The sequence below is a fragment of the Alosa pseudoharengus genome, unplaced genomic scaffold (genome assembly GCF_046254945.1).
Source record: "Alosa pseudoharengus isolate Yale_2024_CS ecotype anadromous, Long Island Sound unplaced genomic scaffold, YU_APseudo_1.1 YU_APseudo_1.1_scf_5, whole genome shotgun sequence".
NCBI classification, from domain to species: domain Eukaryota; kingdom Metazoa; phylum Chordata; class Actinopteri; order Clupeiformes; family Clupeidae; genus Alosa; species Alosa pseudoharengus.
In genome coordinates, this window is record NW_027468837.1 from 4,651,940 (window position 1) to 4,670,464 (window position 18,525).

General features: G+C 39.6%; 1 protein-coding gene across 3 annotated transcripts in view; it reads right to left on the reverse strand.

Annotated features, from left to right (window-relative positions):
- stab1 (stabilin 1) overlaps positions 1 to 18,525 on the reverse strand; it is a 149,469-nt gene that overhangs the window by 58,155 nt on the left and 72,789 nt on the right. For all 3 annotated transcript variants that reach the window (XM_076269084.1, XM_076269083.1, XM_076269086.1), the window contains exons 23-37: positions 17,304 to 17,490; positions 14,517 to 14,610; positions 14,178 to 14,336; positions 13,588 to 13,683; positions 12,200 to 12,295; positions 12,039 to 12,086; positions 10,831 to 10,958; positions 10,455 to 10,566; positions 9,132 to 9,209; positions 8,938 to 9,039; positions 8,728 to 8,832; positions 8,514 to 8,648; positions 8,278 to 8,406; positions 8,151 to 8,204; positions 7,727 to 7,840 (exon numbers count right to left, since the gene is read on the reverse strand). In XM_076269084.1, the coding sequence (XP_076125199.1) occupies positions 7,727 to 7,840; positions 8,151 to 8,204; positions 8,278 to 8,406; positions 8,514 to 8,648; positions 8,728 to 8,832; positions 8,938 to 9,039; positions 9,132 to 9,209; positions 10,455 to 10,566; positions 10,831 to 10,958; positions 12,039 to 12,086; positions 12,200 to 12,295; positions 13,588 to 13,683; positions 14,178 to 14,336; positions 14,517 to 14,610; positions 17,304 to 17,490 (1,637 nt within the window). The remainder of the gene's footprint in view (positions 1 to 7,726; positions 7,841 to 8,150; positions 8,205 to 8,277; positions 8,407 to 8,513; positions 8,649 to 8,727; positions 8,833 to 8,937; positions 9,040 to 9,131; positions 9,210 to 10,454; positions 10,567 to 10,830; positions 10,959 to 12,038; positions 12,087 to 12,199; positions 12,296 to 13,587; positions 13,684 to 14,177; positions 14,337 to 14,516; positions 14,611 to 17,303; positions 17,491 to 18,525) is intronic.

The following is an 18,525-nucleotide window of genomic DNA, read 5'->3' on the forward strand; positions in this document are numbered from 1 at the left end:
TACACCCTCTAAAATCATTACGCCATTAATCAAGAAAAAACTGGTCTATAGAGAAAGGTGCATATAAAGCACAGCTGAAGAAGCCATGGAGGTATTATATATAACTGGAGAGAGTAATTAAGTCCCGCCCTCTATACAAATGAATGATGGAGACGAGGCTAGTAAATCCGGCCAATTCATAGTCAAAGCCATATTGAACACTGGGGCTCGGATCCAGCGCCAGTCGGCTCTAACCATGCGCCAAGTTCCAAAGTTGGACCAACGTTTTTATTGGATATTGTGTAAAAAGAGAGTCGTCCTCCAGTTCAGAGGGTGGCGATAATGCACATACCTTGCTTGCCACGTAAGAAAATTGCTCGGGAATGCGTGTGGAGTCCGAGTGGAGTCGCCCTGAAGCGCAACTTAATTTCAATGGTTAACACCGGCTCTAACAAATAGCGGTCTGCCTGCCTGTTGTTCGGGACAAACAACAAAACAAGATAAAAACAATTTTCTTTATTTGTCATATGATGCATAAATAACCATAATATACACGTCTTCTCATAGGCTCCTCAAGAAATACGCACTGAGTAACGTTTGGCTGTAGCCGCCGGATAGGTACCCGCCCACCAACATGTACGCACATGAGAGCTCGTGCCCAACACGGACTTTCGTGCACGGAGCTGGTTCCAAATGCTCCATGCGGCGCCATACTTGAAAATGGTGTATGCTAACATGCCGAAGCTAATCTGCACGCTCTTGACCCCCTGAAAGAAGCACTGGCACGAGATGTAAACAGCCCTTAGCAGCCAGTCCCAAACAACTCATCTTTTTTTTTTTCTATGGTAACCCCAATAGTGAAAGTAAATAACTGTGTAGAACTGTTTTGTCATTGACTATGAGACCACAGTGAAGTTAGTTTCACTTTGCCTATGAGTTCAAATAATAGGCGAGTGCAGATGCATGTAGACTATATTCTGCTAGTCACAAACAGTAAAGCAAGGTTTAGTGGAATCCCTGTGTTCCATACACGGTCTTGTGTGCAAGCAGATTCCCTATAATCCGCTGACTGTCAAACTACCAATGCGCTGTTTGAAGTTGCGTTCCTTGCTGTTTGGGAATGACAGATGTCACTCTCATTGGTTTAAAGGATGTAACGCTCAAAACACACCCATGACTGATTAAGAAACAGAACAACAGTCCTTTTGAACAATGCACCCGGTCTCTGATCACAAAATCATGCCCTGAAACACCCTTAAACTTTGCATCTCTGACCATGTGTTTTCGATCACTATAATAGAGCCCATAATGTCCAACCTCCATCCATCGTTTGATTGCGTAAAATACTGTGTAATGCTTTGTTACATACTGGTATTGCTAATTCTGGTAACATTTGCAAACAACAGACAGTTGCTAACAAAAGGTCTCACACTCTTAAAAAGCTTTCAGAGATAGGCTACTCTGGGCATTTCAGCTGAAGAAACAGAATGGCAGAGCAGGGTATCACTCAATAAGGACTTTGGTTTAACACACAAGTTGAAATAGAAAAAGAATGGTGGAATCTAGAAAAATTGTGGAATGGTGTCTTCAGCATTCTATAACTGTCAGTTCTATAACTGTTTTGTAAAAAAAGAACAATAGTGCAACTTATGCAAGCAGACTAATTATGTTTTTTCAAACTACCGAGCATCAACGGGCATGTTCTTCTGATAAGGGTGCCAGTGCAATGGGGCATGAAGGAAAAATCGAATCTGTAATAAACATAACTTGTTACGCATTATAATTTAACATTAGCCTATGTCCTAGGTTTTATAAAGTAAATAAATTCTAGCAACTCTTGTTTTAGGGCACACTGTCCATCAAATATTCTGCGATTATATTTGAGACGTTTAGGCTCCTTTCTAAACTCTGTCCATCTGCATGACATTTTTTCTCTTTCTAATCTAAAAATTCTACTGAAAGGTATGTGTCCTAACTCATGATGCTTTTCTCTAGCTCTCATAGGCTACTCTTCTGCATGTTTGGTGGTATAATAGGGATTTTGATGTTTTTTTTTTTCTCCTTGATTATTTTTATTATTTTGGTTGGCTGACTCACAGCAGCATTAACTAACTAACTGCAGTCCGCTAACAAAATGCAAAACTGATGTGCGAATCTCATGACATATCTAAATCAAGCACCACACAAAACTGTATTGTGGGCCGAACTCACAGAATAGGAGTTTGAGACCCCTAAGGTACTGATAGGTAGCCTGGCCCGGCTGTCTAGTATCTCCGCTCATTTTCATTTAGATACTAATCTGGCTTCTCTCAATGCATTCACATTTCCCTCAGCCACCAGGATGGCGGGCCAATCAGCAACAAGAGGGGATGACATTAGTTTCAAAATGGCTGTGGTAAACGCTTGCAAACCCTTTCAAACATTAAAAAAATGGCTGTTGAAAGAATGTGTAAATGTATACAGCAAAGATAAATACATAGTATCCTGACTGCCGATGTGGCAATCATCAGTTTGTAAAGGTGAGGCGAAATAAGAAGTAACATTAGGAATGTGATTGGTTAGGCTGGACCAGTGATTTCAAAGTCTGTGCTGATTACAATGCTAGGGTTGGAAACAATTCCCAATTGTGAGCCCCTACTCACTTCACAAAGTGAGTGAGTCTAGTGAAACCAGACTCTCCCTGATTAGGATGGTCAGTGGTCACCCTATCATTCTCTCTCGCTACAACTATCACATATTCTTTCTGTCTCACACTCCCAAAAACTTCATGCAGAATTGTGTGATTCGCAGGCGTAAGGGAACAGAGGAGATTTCCAGTGCTTCTGGGAAAAGTGGGATATCTGGTATTTTTAGAATGACATGATTAATTTAGGCGCCCGTTTTTTTTTTTTAAAAACAACAACATTGGATTTTTACATCAAAATTTCAAAAGGCCATGGCTTGAAAGTGGTCAGAGATAAAGTCCTACTGTAAATGTGAAAATCATTGAGTATGAACAAAAGTTTATGAAGGGGTAAATTTACTTATCTAATTTGCTCAAATTAAATGTAATTTACTCACTGTATGGCAACCACCTCGAAATATGCATCTTTCAGTAAATACTGGATGTTGAACATATTTGAGCAGTTTTACTTTCTTTTTTTGTCATTTCACCCACATAACAAATGAACAGGAAAACAGCAAAATGTAAACCAACAATAGTAAACTATTGCTATAACAACAAATCCTATGCTACTATACAATAAAGTAGCCTGGACAAATCAGTTCATATCTCGGATGACTTTGTAGTTTTTCAGAGCCCTATTTTTACTGCCCCTGCTGTCTGTACCATGTCCATTACGGACACTATCATCATGATTACCACTGGCACCTCCAGCTATGTTGGGCAGAGGGTCGAAATAAGCATGGTATGCTTAGCGGACACTGCCATATACACACAAAGACGCACCTCCATTCACAGATGCACCGTGACTATCACTGTCAATAGATGATCGATCATAAACTCCAAAAGGCAGATATTCTCCTTCATAATCCGAATAGGTGAATAACAGACCCAAGACTTCATCACACATTAACTTTTTTTCAACATTTGGTGTATTTCCGGTTTAATTTGTGCAAAACTATGGCCTGCATTGCTTCCGCGTCATAACAAATAAATGCATGTTTTCTTTGTGTGTTTCTCGCGTGTAATCTAAGTACTTCCTGAAAACTTTGTGCATCGAATTCAGGCTTGAATTGAATCGGATGTCTGCCAACTAGTGGTGGAGAGTACAAATGAGATTTGTCACCATATTTGGATCTATCGTCTGTTTTAATCAGTGACATTGTTTGTTGCAATTTTGCGACTTTGGTGCTTAGAGGGTTAATGAAAAGTAAAACAAATATGCTTAGCCTTAAGTTTATTAGGTGGCCCTGGTAGTTCAGGTCCCAAGGCAATGGCTGACCTTTGCCCAGTGGTAAAGTCTGGCTTTGGCTTGGAATGGTGAATCACTGCACAAGGTGACTACTTGAAATTGCTTTTTATAGGTGCAATCTCTGTGTATTACGGTGCCATTGACCTTAGACACGTTTTTTGTTGGTCAATCACGGAATTGCTTTCCACATAACAATATGCCAAAAATGGCATAACAACATGCCAAAAATGTACTTGAACACACATCATTTAAAGACCAACATCCACATGGGTGCACAGACGGATGCAGGTGCATTTACTAACTAGATGTATTGCATAGAGGTACAAAATATGACCGCTGCTCAGTCCTGCACATTCTCTCTGGGGAAAAACAAATACGCTAGTCAATTTACTACTCCATCCTCTCCTCTTGCAACTTTTGTGTATGTAAATAAGGGTGTGCATGTGTGTGTTTGCTTTTGTGTATATGTGTGCTTCTGTGTGTGTGTATGTGTTTGCTTGTGAGTGTGCGTGTGTGTGTGTGTGGGGGGGTAATGGTGTCTGTGTGTGTGTGTGTGCATCAGTGGCGGCTGGTGGTTAAAAAAATAACGGAGGAAGGAATGTCTGCTTGATTGGCGTTAGTGGCAAATGTGAGGTTGTGATGGTGTTGGTGGCATATGTGAACAATAGAGTATGTAGGCCGCCTACCCAGACACATTTATAGCAGCAGTATGTACTATGTAGCATTTTAACTGGCAATGTTGTGCAATAAATGCTGTTCTGACATTCTCGGGGGGAGGGGGGTTTTGCTCAGTGTAATACATTGGCAGAAAAGTCTATAATAATAAAAATAGACACTTGTTTTATAAAACCATGTAACTATTTACCATTAAAAATAGACCTTAAATGTGGTTATTTGTAACATGCTATTGTTTTAAAGCCAAATCGCTATAATTTAAAGACAGGTTGTAATAGCTAAGTGGGAATTTATGAAAGCATACTCGAAAGGCAAATGTTATTGAAGACGTCATTAAAGGAATGCATCATGGTCTGAAACATTCATTAACAATGTTACCATCCAAAGATACATTTAGAACGGTGAAAACAAGAACATAACAACAAGAACCTTATTTAACAATTGTTTAGTTAAGGCATAACTTGGATGATTATAACGACGCATAACTATCCAAAAATGTTTTATCACCAAGTGAACTGTCCACGTATGTGACAGGCCAGCAGTAGGCTATGGCTGATTGTTTTCTGTGCTAACGTTACCAGTTAGCCATGAGTAGCCTATTTGTCTGACTATGTAGCATTCAGTAGCCTACACTTACCATAATGTTTTGGAATATGAATTTTTGGAGCTGGTCTTCCTGCTTTGATAAACATTATCAGTGTCTTTGAATGTATAAAAGATTTGAGATTGTCCTCTGATTCCATTGTACTGTTTATTTTACGAGCAAAAAACAAGCTTTCCGTTCAACATAAGATTCGTAGTTTGACTGCAGATAACATTCTTGAACCGTTGCCGCTAAAAACAGCACCCCCTATCGCAATTGAAAATTACTGTACGGAGGAGCTTCCTCCCTTGGCCATTGAAAACGACGTGATTCAAGAGCCGCTGGGGTCCGAGGCGTTTATAATGGACTTCAATGAGGGGCTTGAGGAGGAAGCTCCTCCATACAGTAATTTTCAATTGCGATAGGGGGTGCTGTTGGCATTTTGACCTAGGGGAACGATTTTGTTCATTCAAAGTGTTAAAAATAGTAATATTAACAGTAATTTATCAGATTAGTAATTCACTTTATATATTTTTTATTTTTCTCTGAAATTTTAGGGAGGGTGTTCCTCCCTTTCCTCAATGAAGGAGCCTCCTCTGGTGTGCATGTGTGTGTGCACATGCATGTGGGTACGTTTGTGTGTTTATGTGTGTATGTACATGCGTGTGTACATGTGTTTATGTGTGTGTGTGTGTGTGTGTGTGTGTGTGTGTGTATGCATGGGTGTGTGCTTGTAGAAATGTAGTCATCCTCTACCGGTGACCGGAAAGACCGTGCTGCACGAAACTTGGTTTTGATACGTCGCCCACCCGGATCCCCCAAAAGGAGGGCGAACACAGATCAACACACACAAGCACAGACACACACGCACACACACACACAGGCATGCACTCACACACACAGGCATGCACACACTCACACACACACACACATACACATAAACACGGCCACACGGCCACACACATAAACACACTAGGGTTGGGCGATGTCCCCTTAATTGGCATTTGACGATGTATACAGTAAAACATTGTGATGGACGATGATATCGTGGGGGGGGGGGCTAGCTAGACTAGGCTACCGAAGTTGTGGAAGATATGCTCCCAGAAAATCGTCGTAAAAGACGGATAGACAATCAATCTGAACACTTGCATGTGCACCAACCAGCGGAATATTCCACATTGCCAGCCTTCGCTGGGCCTAGCAAAAGCTACTTAAGAATACTAGCGCGGTCACTCATCTAAAATCTTCAGTAGTACGTTATGCATCCCACGTTATTAGGCTACCTGCCATGCCGACCATAGACTATGAGGGTGGCGGAAAGTGAAAGTAAAGGGCTGCGATCGCACAGTCCAGGCTGGAGGGCGAAGTAAAAAACTTTTACAAATAACGAATCCCGATTACCACTTGGCTGCTGTCTGGGGCTTGATACATGAATGCATGAAATACAAGCCTTAGAGTGAAAGACGGACAGGCTACCTTCTGATCCTATAACTAATGAAATAAAGGGTTTATTTTAACACGGAGAAGGACATATTTGGCGCTTCAGTGCTGTAGCCTCCCAGAAATATTAGAGCGCTAGAATGCCCAAGTCGTAACTATAATAATTCATTAGGACTATTTTCTGCTAAAACATTAGGCTACATATTTTACATCTATGTTCAATGTAGGCTATAGGCCTACTGCTAGACAGGTACAAAAAGACAGTTACACATTAACGTCACAATCAGGAATTATTTGAATAAGACGGTAGACTAATAAGTCTTTTATTTTACAAGACGGTAGACTAATAAGTGATAACTGTTTGGCTTACAGTCTTTAAAGTAGGCTCAATTTCATTTCCAGGGAAAGGTTTTTTTATGTTTTAGCCTGTTAGAGCAGGAATTAGTGCCTGGCATGTGGGGGCGTGGCATCACGATGATTGCTTCCCATTGTGATGTCTGTCAACCATCACGATGGCACAACCCTAAAACACACACATACACACACACAAGCATGCACACACACACGCACATACTGTATGCTCGCACTAACATGCACATACACACACACACACATATAAACGCACGCACACACATAAACACACGCACACACACATATAAATACACCAACACACACACTCGTAAAGACACACATACATACACACACAAACACACACCGGCATGCAAACACACACACATACACACCCCATCACCCCCCCACACACACACACACACACACACACTCGTAAAGACACACATACATACATACACAAACACACACAGGCATGCAAACACACACACATACACACCCAATTACCCCCCCCCCCACACACACACACACACACTCACATACACACTAACAAGCGAACACACACACACACAAAGAAGCGCACATAAAAGCAAACACACATGCGCACACTCATTTACATACACAAAAGTTGCAAGAGTAGGGGATGGAGTAGGAGATGGAGACAAATTGACAAGAGAGATTTATTTTTGCGGAGATAATTTGCAGGACTGAGCAGTGCTCAAATCTAGTTTCTACTCAAGTGCATGGGAAAATTGCACACTTCGATACAATGTCAAAGAATGCTTACTAGTGTTTTCTTCAAGCACTTAATCTTACAGCCGTTCACAGATTTCCTTTTGGTCCCCAACTTCTTTCTGTATTTACAGTTAGATTTCATATTAGGTGGGAAATTTTCTTTCAACTAGAAATAGAGCAAACAATCTTATTGTTAGTGTATGTTTCATGGTTATTCTTTGAACATAAGCCACTTACAGTTAAGCTATGCATTTCAATCAGCATGTGTGCTCCATAACAATTAACCCAATGATCTTAGTGTCTAGCAGTTGGATTGCGGTTTTGTTTAACGTTTAACTTGTGTCTAGTAATTCAACACAAGTAGACACAAGATTGTTGTTCTTAAATCATCAGAACGTCAGCAGAACAACATCAGAAGTTTTAGTGAGTTAATATTTGTGTGTATGTTTACTGGGAGAACAAAGTGAAAACCTTACTGGAATGGCACCGGAGTAGCACTTAGGTGTTGAATCACAAGGCACACATCGCCCCTACATAGTGGGAGATATATTTACATTAACAACATAAAAAAACAAGAGATATCAATGAAGAAATGAAACTTACGGAAGCTTCCTGAAACACTTCTTTGTTACAGCGGTTCTTATGGATCTCCAGAACTTGTGGGATTCCAATGACGACTCCCCGTCTAGTTTCATTAAATGTTCCATCAAGAGGAACTTCATTTGCCAGTGTCTAGATCACAGAACTGACATCATTATGTGTCACTGTGCTTTATATATCCCCCAACATTTCTAATATGATGTGGTGGTAAAGTAAAAGCTGATTTCACAATAACATACCTGATTTTTACCATTAATATGGAACATGATTTGATATGATTTTCCAAGTAGTGTGCTTTTTAAAGTTCCATCCCTTATGTGATCAGGAAAAATCTGCTCATCTGGTATGATGTGATATTTGAATACATCTTCACCCTGTTAGGATTAGGAATAGTTTCTGTAAATTAAGTCACCATTTCACCACCAAATATTAAATGCATTAAATGTAACTAACCAATTCTGTAGAATTTGTCTTTTTCAAGAATTCCTCAATGGCACTATCAAACGGAATGAGAAGAGTGTGGCCTTCTTTTGATATGTTATCTGTTAAGTTTAAATGCTAAGGGACAATGAAAAACAATGGTATAAAACATCCAGCTTTCAATAAAATTAAACTGAATTGCAAAGAAAATGGGTAATCTAGGCTGTTTTGTGTATGTCTTACTAGTGCAGCTTTTCTAAAGAGGCTAAACATGGGTGTCTTGTTCAGAAAGTCCATCAGGTCAGGTGGCACAGGAGGAAGAGCTGAAATTGGAGGTCTCAGCACCTAAAATAAATGGTGTATAAACAACTGTCATAGTCCTGCTACTACAATTTACTTTGGTGAGAACAAGTAAAGAATAATAAATAAATAAATACTGTGTTGATGATATGGATGTATCCATTCACTGCTGGAATGTCAGGGACAAGAATGGTGGCATTTTCTACCACAATCTCCTGGAATGAAAAGAAAAAAACTGAAAATACAGCAACATGATCAAATGTTTATAATAAAAAGTATTTCCTATAAAGGGTAAAATAATTTATGCGTTCACTAAACAAAGATTATGGAAATTAAACACCACTTTTCCATCAAAAAGCTTGTTGTAAAATGCATAACTTGTTAGATTTAAGAACTAGGTTCGCTAGCTCTGTGTGTTATGAGTTCCATAGAACAACACTGCCCTCTACTGGATTAGAAAGTGTCAGCAGGCTACTTGTGGATCTGGGTGGCTTCTCTGCCCCAAAGATTGTCTCAAAAATACGTGTGCTGATCCACAAATGCGAAAACGAAAACTGTGTGTGCTGGTGATGCACAAATGCAAAATTAGATTTCACAAAGGCAATTTTCAGTTTTACAAATGCCATTTCATTTACAAATACACATCTACAATTGTGAAAACCAATTTACAAGTTACAAATATGATTTTTTTATTTGTAGATATCAAAACACACATGCAAATCAAGAAATATTTGTGAATCCCCCTCTGCGCATATACAAATATTATTGAGACAAATTTAGCTCTATAGAGATTTGGTATTTTGCGATTTGTCCTATGGGAAAATAACATGGCCATTTTGAATTATCGCACATGTTAAACTCTCACAGGGACGAAGAAGTCTGAAATGCAGACGATTTGCTCAACACGCTTTTGTCCTCTGCCTTCGAGTGGCTCCAGTGATCTTCGGTACGTTAAGACGGAAAACTTAGATTTTTGCTATCCCAGAGCTAAATTGCAATGCAACTTGCCATAGGTAGTTAGCTTCAATTAACACCCGGATGTCCTTATATGGGCAAAGATGGCAGCTTTGGTTCTTTTTTGTAGGCGAACTTCAGAGGTCTATTGATAGAAGTAGGATGCACCAGAGCTCAATTGCAAGCGTCACAACACATAACAAAATGTGGAAAACTTGAAAGGGTCTGAAAACATTCCGGTTGCACTGTATAGTAATGCTAGCTATAATAAGAAAGCACAACTGAGTAAAGCTTAAACTTGGTAATGCATAGTTTAGATTAGTTAACTAAGTTTTAAGTCATTATGCTAGGCTTTTAAGCTTTATTATTGTGTGTGTATTTTACCATAAAGATCTTTACTTGAAATCAATGAGTCTCTTTTAATTCCATGAGTGGTATATAATAATTTCATAGTGAATGAAATATGAATTTTGCTAGTAAAGTAAAAATATATACAGCGAACGCACTCCACTAATGTTTTTGATGTCCCATTTTGTGTTTGTCTGAAGAGTTGGCAGTTGCTGGTTGACATGCTGTTGTAAATCCTCATAGGAAAATACACCATCTAAAAAGTGTGCTCTGAAAAATGACAGAGAATTTATTACAGTTTTTGTCCAATAGGCTACCACCTAGTGAAGCATTTTCATTCGTATACAGTAGTTCTTACAATTATGAAATTAGATGACTGAAATAAAAAAGATGACTGAAATATGAGACACTTGGGATACAATCACTACAGTCAAACAAACTATTGGTATTTTCACATTATTGTCAATATTGCAGCTACATGTACAAATGTTTCCATGTAGATAGCTGAAATAGAGGCCCTATACAAATCCGTACTTTAGAAGGTGTGGGAGTCTGTAATAGTCGAACCAAAATGTCTCTTCAGTACTGCTTAAATTTTTGAAAGCACTTCTGGAGGGCACCAAAGCTGTGATATTTCCACCAAGATTGAATAAATGGGATGTCTACAACAAACAAAAAGAAACAATTAAATAATCCAACATGACACCAAATAACATTGTTTAATTGAATCTGAGCATTATCTGAATGTAAGTCAACTTTTGAATGCTTAAAAGTGCCCTGCCACACAAAACCGTTTTTACTTCTATTTTTTATGTTAGGTCCATATGTGTTTGTGCTATGTCGGGAATGTGAAAATGAACAGCTACCTCCTCTGTAAGCTCTAGCCACTGAAAAGAAATAAGCGGAGAAATCAGGCCAATTGCAAACGCTCTTTAGTTTGACGTGGAATTGATTGAGCTCATTACTATTCATGATCTCGCCCAGTTAAGACTGTGCCCACAGAATTAGTCTAGCTCTGTGACAATTTTCGTATGCAAGGATGGCTGAATGTCAACGGGCTATGCATAAATAGAACTTCAACAATGCATTTTGCCAAAGAACCTAGACTTGGCTTCAGTTTATTTTTTGAAACAATGCCACAGGCTTTGCAAAAAGGTTGCTGTTGAAGCCTGGAGCAGTAGGCTACCATCGCAGCAGTCTACGACCAGTGCCCAGTCCGTAAGTAAAACGTTATTGTCAACTCGAGGAAGTGCTATGTTATACAGGTTTAATGCACTCGCTAGCCTAGCAGGTGTTATGCCCATTTGGACAATGCTAGCACTCGCTAGCCAATTAAGTTCATGCCATGAAGCTAAAGTTAGTTGATAACAGCTACCATCGCGGCAGTCTACGACCAGTGCCCAGTCCGTAAGTAAAACATTATTGTCAACTTGAGGAAGTGCTATATTATACGGGTTTAATGCACTCGCTAGCCTAGCAGGTTTTATGCCCATTTGGTCATAGCACTCGCTAGCCAAGCTATCGACTAGTGCTAGCTGTTAGCCAATCAGAGTCAATATTAATGAGAACTGAAGGCAAATCGAGCTGAAAAAAAAAATGTTACAGAGTTCATGGTAGAACTTCAGACATTACCACAAAGTAATGAAATACGTGTGGCAGGACACCTTTAATGGTTTGTTGATGTGAATTTTCCAGTGTTACCTATTTCTGTAAATATTTCTAATAAAGTTGGTTTTCCAAACCTGAATTAAACGATAGAAACTATAGTAATCAAAATGTCCATCCAGTTCCTGCATATAAAAAGATGGACACGATTAGAACACATTATAAAATAATTTCCTTGTAACAGCAATCAATGGAGTGTTTTGCAACTAAAAAATATATACCGGTACATATACCGTACCATCAGTATGCTACCATAGCATGTGATCCCGTCACCTTGGTAGTTTTCTGGGCAAACACAATTACGTAATCCAGTACCATTCTGCTTGCATGTTGCCTATAATAAAATACAATACAATGAATATCAAGGATTCATTGTTAAATAGACATAGTTAAAGAATTTTCTGCTTAAACAATATCTGACAATAATGATTAAGGGAATGTTTTTCTGATGATTTAATGGTATATAATTCCGGCTTGCCTTAATCTTAAAGGATAATTCCGGTATGTAGCACTTTGAGTCCCTTTTCTGATTTGTTTTGGATGGACTAGAGTGGCGGACACAACATTTTGATGATGGGTCCTGTCTCGACTCTCTGACTCGTTTTGAATTGCTTTTGACTGTTTCAGAGTGGCTGGCTATGGGCATGCACAAACATGTCCTTAAAACAACCCTTAACGTTCGTTTTCAAAACTGTGCAACTCACCGAGTGGTTAGTGGTTAGTGATTATTAAAAACAAATATATCGGCGCAATGTATGATTTTCAATCCACTCAATATTTGAGTCTGAAGCATAGACAGTAAAAGAAGGTCTCGCGGAAAGACCACAACCAAATGTAAACAGACCCCCTTTCTGTTTCCGGTAGCACAGTAATATCAACAAGCAATGAGTCTTCCAACAGAAATAAATAGGATTTTACAAAATGCCAAATAACACACGACATAAACTGTATTTCGCTACACTACTTGTTTTGGAACATCAACGAACATCACTAACCACTCGGTGAGTTGCACAGTTTTGAAAAAGAATGTTAAAGGTGCCATGTGTAATGTCTGCCAAAAAATCAATTCATACAGTACTCCACATTCCATAAAAGATGGGGGCAGTATACCTCCAGAAAGTGAGTTGGTCTACCCTACAGTAACAACCGAGAAACGTGTATTGCAGTTTGGCTGGCGGTTATGTTGCCCGCATACCGCCTTCCATGGCCGAAACTAGTATTATGACACCTGTCGGGCTGTGGCTAGTAATTTAGCATGCTAATTCCGGTTGATATCTCTGCAGCACTATACCTTGTCATTTTTCAATCGCCCTTATTTCTTCTCATTCTTTTGATGCGTGTAGCTCATTTTTTGGATATTTTTACCTCAATTCTTACACATGGCACCTTTAAGTGTTGTTTTCAGGACATGTTTGTGCATGCCCATAGCCAGCCACTCTGAAACAGTCAGAGGTGATTCAAAACGAGTCAGAAAGTCGAGACAGGACCCATCGTCAACATTTCAGTGTCCACCACTCTAGTTCATCCAAAACAAACTAGAAAAGGGACTCAAAGTGCTAAATACCGGAATTATCCTTTAAAGTTTTGAGCAAAAAGTATTTTGTGCGTGAAATTTGCAAAGCATACCAGTTCATGGCAACCTCCATTGTTCTTTAGACAGGGATTTGCCATACTGCACACAAGGCCATCTCCCAAGTATCCCTTCTTGCAGGAGCAATCATTCTGCAAAACAACACAAACCTGTGATTGCATACTGCTTTTCCAATGAAAAGCAATCCATTTTCTGAGAATCACCTTTGTCCTTTCAAACGACATCTTGTGTCATTGCTCCCAATTGTGTCACTGAACTGTTGGAGAATTAAACCCCTGGTTGCTCACCGTGATTCTCCACAGCACGTTTACTCAAAATATCAAACATGAACCTCAAAGCTCTGTGAATCCATTGCAAACTAATCTTAAACATATTTACAGGTAATCTGAAAATCTCAGGCTATCATATTCGTTGTGATATGGTTTTTATGTATTGGTTGCAAGTATGTTTAATGTTTTGTAAACTGCAGCTAATGCCGTCACTGTCATGTGGTTTATATGGAAATGATGGTACTTAGTGTATGGACAAACTGGTGATAAATATAATAAATCCTTTCCTATGATATATAGTGCAACAGATGTGAAATAAAACAAAATTGCTCATAATGTAAAGTTTATGGCAATACCTGTCCAGGGCCAGTGGTCACACAATCTGCATTTTTATGGCAGCCTCCTCGACTCTCCAGCAGGCAGTTATTGATTTCAGCACAGACTGCACCATCTCCCATCCAACCCTCATTGCATATACATGATATGTTGCCTGGGCCAATATACACACACTGGGCCTGCAATAAAGGCACACGAGACACATTTACAAAGGCAGAGATGCTAGAAATGGTTGAGTTAGACTGGCTACTGGATTTTATACATGAATAACCAGACTGCACCCATGTTTAAATTCAAATTCTCATGTTTAATTTAATGACAACTCAGATGTGTAATAGGGATTAAGTGAGGAAACATACATTTGAGTCACAGCCCCCTCTGATAGGCTTCAAGCAGAGGTTAACAGGAGTACAGGAGTGTCCATCACCCTCATAACCTTGTCTACACACACATCTGAAACATAAAAGTCATCCAGAGAGTCACTTAAAACAAATACATGGCACTATGATATGATGGTGTGACTTTAGCTAACCAACCTAAATATGTTCTCTGATCACTGGACAAACGGTTGATCAGAGAACATATTTAGGTTGGTTGGCTAAAGTCACACCATCATATATTGTTTGATGAAACAACTGCATTTTAATTAATGGGCATGTTGGACATTATCTAACAAGCTGGTCTCTTGAAGGGCCCTATCACACAGCACATTGTGGCAGCAAGCAAGACAAATGTCTTGTTCCTATCTTAAAGGAACACGCCACCCAAAATCAGTAGTAATATATGTTCTTACCTTAACTTTCACGAGTTGAGTCATACCTCTCCCGCGCCAGTAGGTGCACTCAAACGCTCTGTCGCGCGGCGCGAATGTGTTAGCATGTTGCTATGCTAGCGGGCTCTGCCGTGGCCGTAGAGAGAGGAACATAGCAGTAATCAAACACCTCCATTTTTTCCCTACTTAAATACAGTTGCACGAGTAGTTGATAAAAATGTGTACGTCACACAACATGAAACGTGGCGATTTTCCAAGCGAATAAACAGGAGAACTACAATGTGTGGCGCAATAGCACTTGGGAGTACTTCGACCTAGCGTGGTAATATTATTAACACCTAATTGTAGATCCTATCCACCACAGAGTTTAGAATCCATGCTGGATCGACCCTCAGCCTCTCCCTCCCCTCTGAGCGAGGTTGGTTGTTTTAATGTAGGCTATATGGGTGATGCAGCGCTGCTGACGTGAGGCTAGAAAGCCCTTGCCTGTTCTAGAAAGACTGATCTATGCAGCAAATATATTAAAAGGCTGAAGTCGTACATTGGCTAGGCCTATCCCCAGAATATCAGCAGCAAACTCAGTCTCTGTCGCGCAAAACAGTCTCCAAATAAAACGCACATCGGCCTGTTGCCTATTCTGCCATGCAGCTTGTGACAATATATCGTCCAAAATGCTTGATTGCATTGCATTCTCCACATTTTTAGCTACATTTTCATGTACCAAATCAGCATTTTTGTTCAGTGAATCTTTTGTAAATTGCTTTACAATTAGTAAATAGTTGATATATTTTTTATCAACTACTCGTGCAACTGTATTTAAGTAGGGAAAAAATGGAGGTGTTTGATTACTGCTATATTCCTCTCTCTACACGGCAGAGCCCGCTAGCATAGCAACATGCTAACACATTCGCGCCGCGAGACAGAGCGTTTGAGTGCACCTACCGGCGCGGGAGAGGTATGACTCAACTCGTGAAAGTTAAGGTAAGAACATATATTACTACTGATTTTGGGTGGCGTGTTCCTTTAAACCCAATGCAGTGATGTTTTTTCCGCCAAACGCTCAAGTTCAAGTTGTCAAATGAACATTGCACACCCATGGGTGTGTCGATGACATAAATAGGTGTGGTCAGCCATATGATCAAAAATTGCTATTTTAACGTAACTAATAATGATAACGCTACTGACCAAGAAAAATGTGGTCTAAAGTGAAAGGTGCTTGTAATCCACAGCTATGGGCTCACTGTTACGAAATGTTCCAGACAACATGACGGGTCTGCTTGGATGAATGTACTGTACTTAGGATTTTTATTCAGACATTCAAATATTATTGGGGTAAGGTAAGTAAGAAAGTAAGACTTTGTTTTGCCGTTACCTATTAGTTAAATTACTAGGGGAGTGCAGATGCATATACACGGGTTTCCCGTTTACCAACAAAACTAGATGCGCGCGCAGCCGCGAGGCAGAAGATGCTTGGTGGCCGTCCACAATGTTATAAACTTAACCTAAATAGTCGGCTGCTGTAAGCTACAATCGGATTTTTTTTGTTGTCTCAATGATAATAACATCTCATTTCAGACTATATTTCAAAGTTTGACGTTCATCTTAGAATATTTGTCATTTCTTATACATATTTAGTTGGCTCTTCCACGTGACAGAACAACTCTATATCGGTTAGGGATGTCACGCATGAAACAATGCTGCAGAAACACGAAAATACGACTTTGAGTTTAGTAGGCTATCATTTCAGTTCCTGTTTATATATTGCACGATGGGTAATAATGTAAAGGAATCTAGTTGCAGTCTTGTGAACAGTGACCCTGCAAGATCCCTAGTCATTGCAAAATCATAGTCTGTGACTTAAAACTCTACTACTTGTTTTTAGATGTGAGAGGGTCTGAGACTGTAGTCTTTCAAAAATCTTTTGCAAATCTTTCCAAAGTCTGTCGGTGTAAGGAGGGCTTAAGTTGCCTCACACTTCCATCTTGCCATCCTTGGATTGTGATATGTTTTATAAGTGGTCGAGAACACATTTTGACACATAGTCTATAAATCATAAACCCCCTGATAAAATGAGTTTTGTTTATAACTTAAGCGAATAGCTCACCGACAATGGTAATTACAGGCTACTTTGGAGACACAGATGCACACATATGTATTTTTGTGTGGTGTGAACGCCGATGTTTGAGACCCTCCTTGCTTTGACCATTTGCAGAGTACTTGCACGCGGCACAACCCATGCCCTTATAGTGTTACTCCTGCTAATAACAGCACACCTCAGTGCACCATGGTAAGAGCAGATGTGGGTGGTTAAGGGCATAAACATAAATTAAAATAAGTAAAGTAATGCATATTATACATATTACATATCACTCACATAGTGTTGCTGCCACTGTAACTGCAGTAGGCATTGATGTGACAGTGTTCAAAAACGCCATCGGAGTTGCAGGGAGTGGCCGTCTTATCACAATGATCCCCTGAGTATCCCTCCAGACAGGAACCCCTCCTACAGATCCCCTGGCTGTGTGGTCTGTTGTCACATTCACCATGCACACAATGGCAGTCTGCACAAGTAGATGGGTCAAAGTTAGCGTTATGGAAATTGTACACTATGACACAATTACAAATCAGAATCGCCAAATAACTGTGATACAATGATATTAATGTAATTGACATTTATAAGCATTGTTTATAAGCATGGTTTTTCTGCCCAAAATCTTTTTAAAAAGCATATCGGAACTCCCCCTATTACCGTCGGTCCCGTATTTCTGCCGTCTTGCGTGTATGTGTCACTAATATCCATTTCTATACAAACCAAGACGGTGGACTCCTAAAGAAACGCAACCTAAATTAGCTATGTACCAAAAATGACATTTTACCGTGACTCGAGGAGCTGTAAACAGTGTTGTAAGGCTGCGTGTACACAACCGCTTGGAGCTCCAGTGGAATTTTAATTTCATGACGAGAATTCTCGGTCTAACCGTTCATGTGCCGTTGAAACGGCGTAAATAGGCGACCTATCAGGCCAGCACTATAACTCCGAGTGTGGTAAACAAAATCGGATATTTCAGGCAGTAAATGCTCCCGTTAAGAACCAAACCAGATTCTGTTCAAATCTACACACATATGGCTACTGAAAAATGTAAGGTTCATTTAGCAAATGTTATTTTGAAGTGTTAAAAAACATTGTTGTTTTAGAATTTCTGAACAAAAGTGGTGATAATTGGGGGTGTTACGATATAATACAAACTATAATACAAAAGTAGGGTGGTGCTAGGGATGTAGGGATGATACTACTAGCAGCAGTTTCTCATACAGGGAATAATTAGATGTACTGCATAGTGGTACAAAATATGACCACTGCTTAGTCCTGCACATTCTCTCCACAAAAATAAATCCCGCTTGTCAATTTGTCTCTATCTCCCACTCAATCTCCTAATCTTTCAACTTTTGTGTATGTAAATGAGTGTGTGTGTATGTGTGTGTTTACTTCATGTATATTTGTGCTCCTGTGCGTGTGTGTGTGCATGCCTGTGTGTGTGTGCATATGCCTGCTTGCCTGCATGTGTGTGATCTTTATGTGTGTGTGTGTGTGCGAC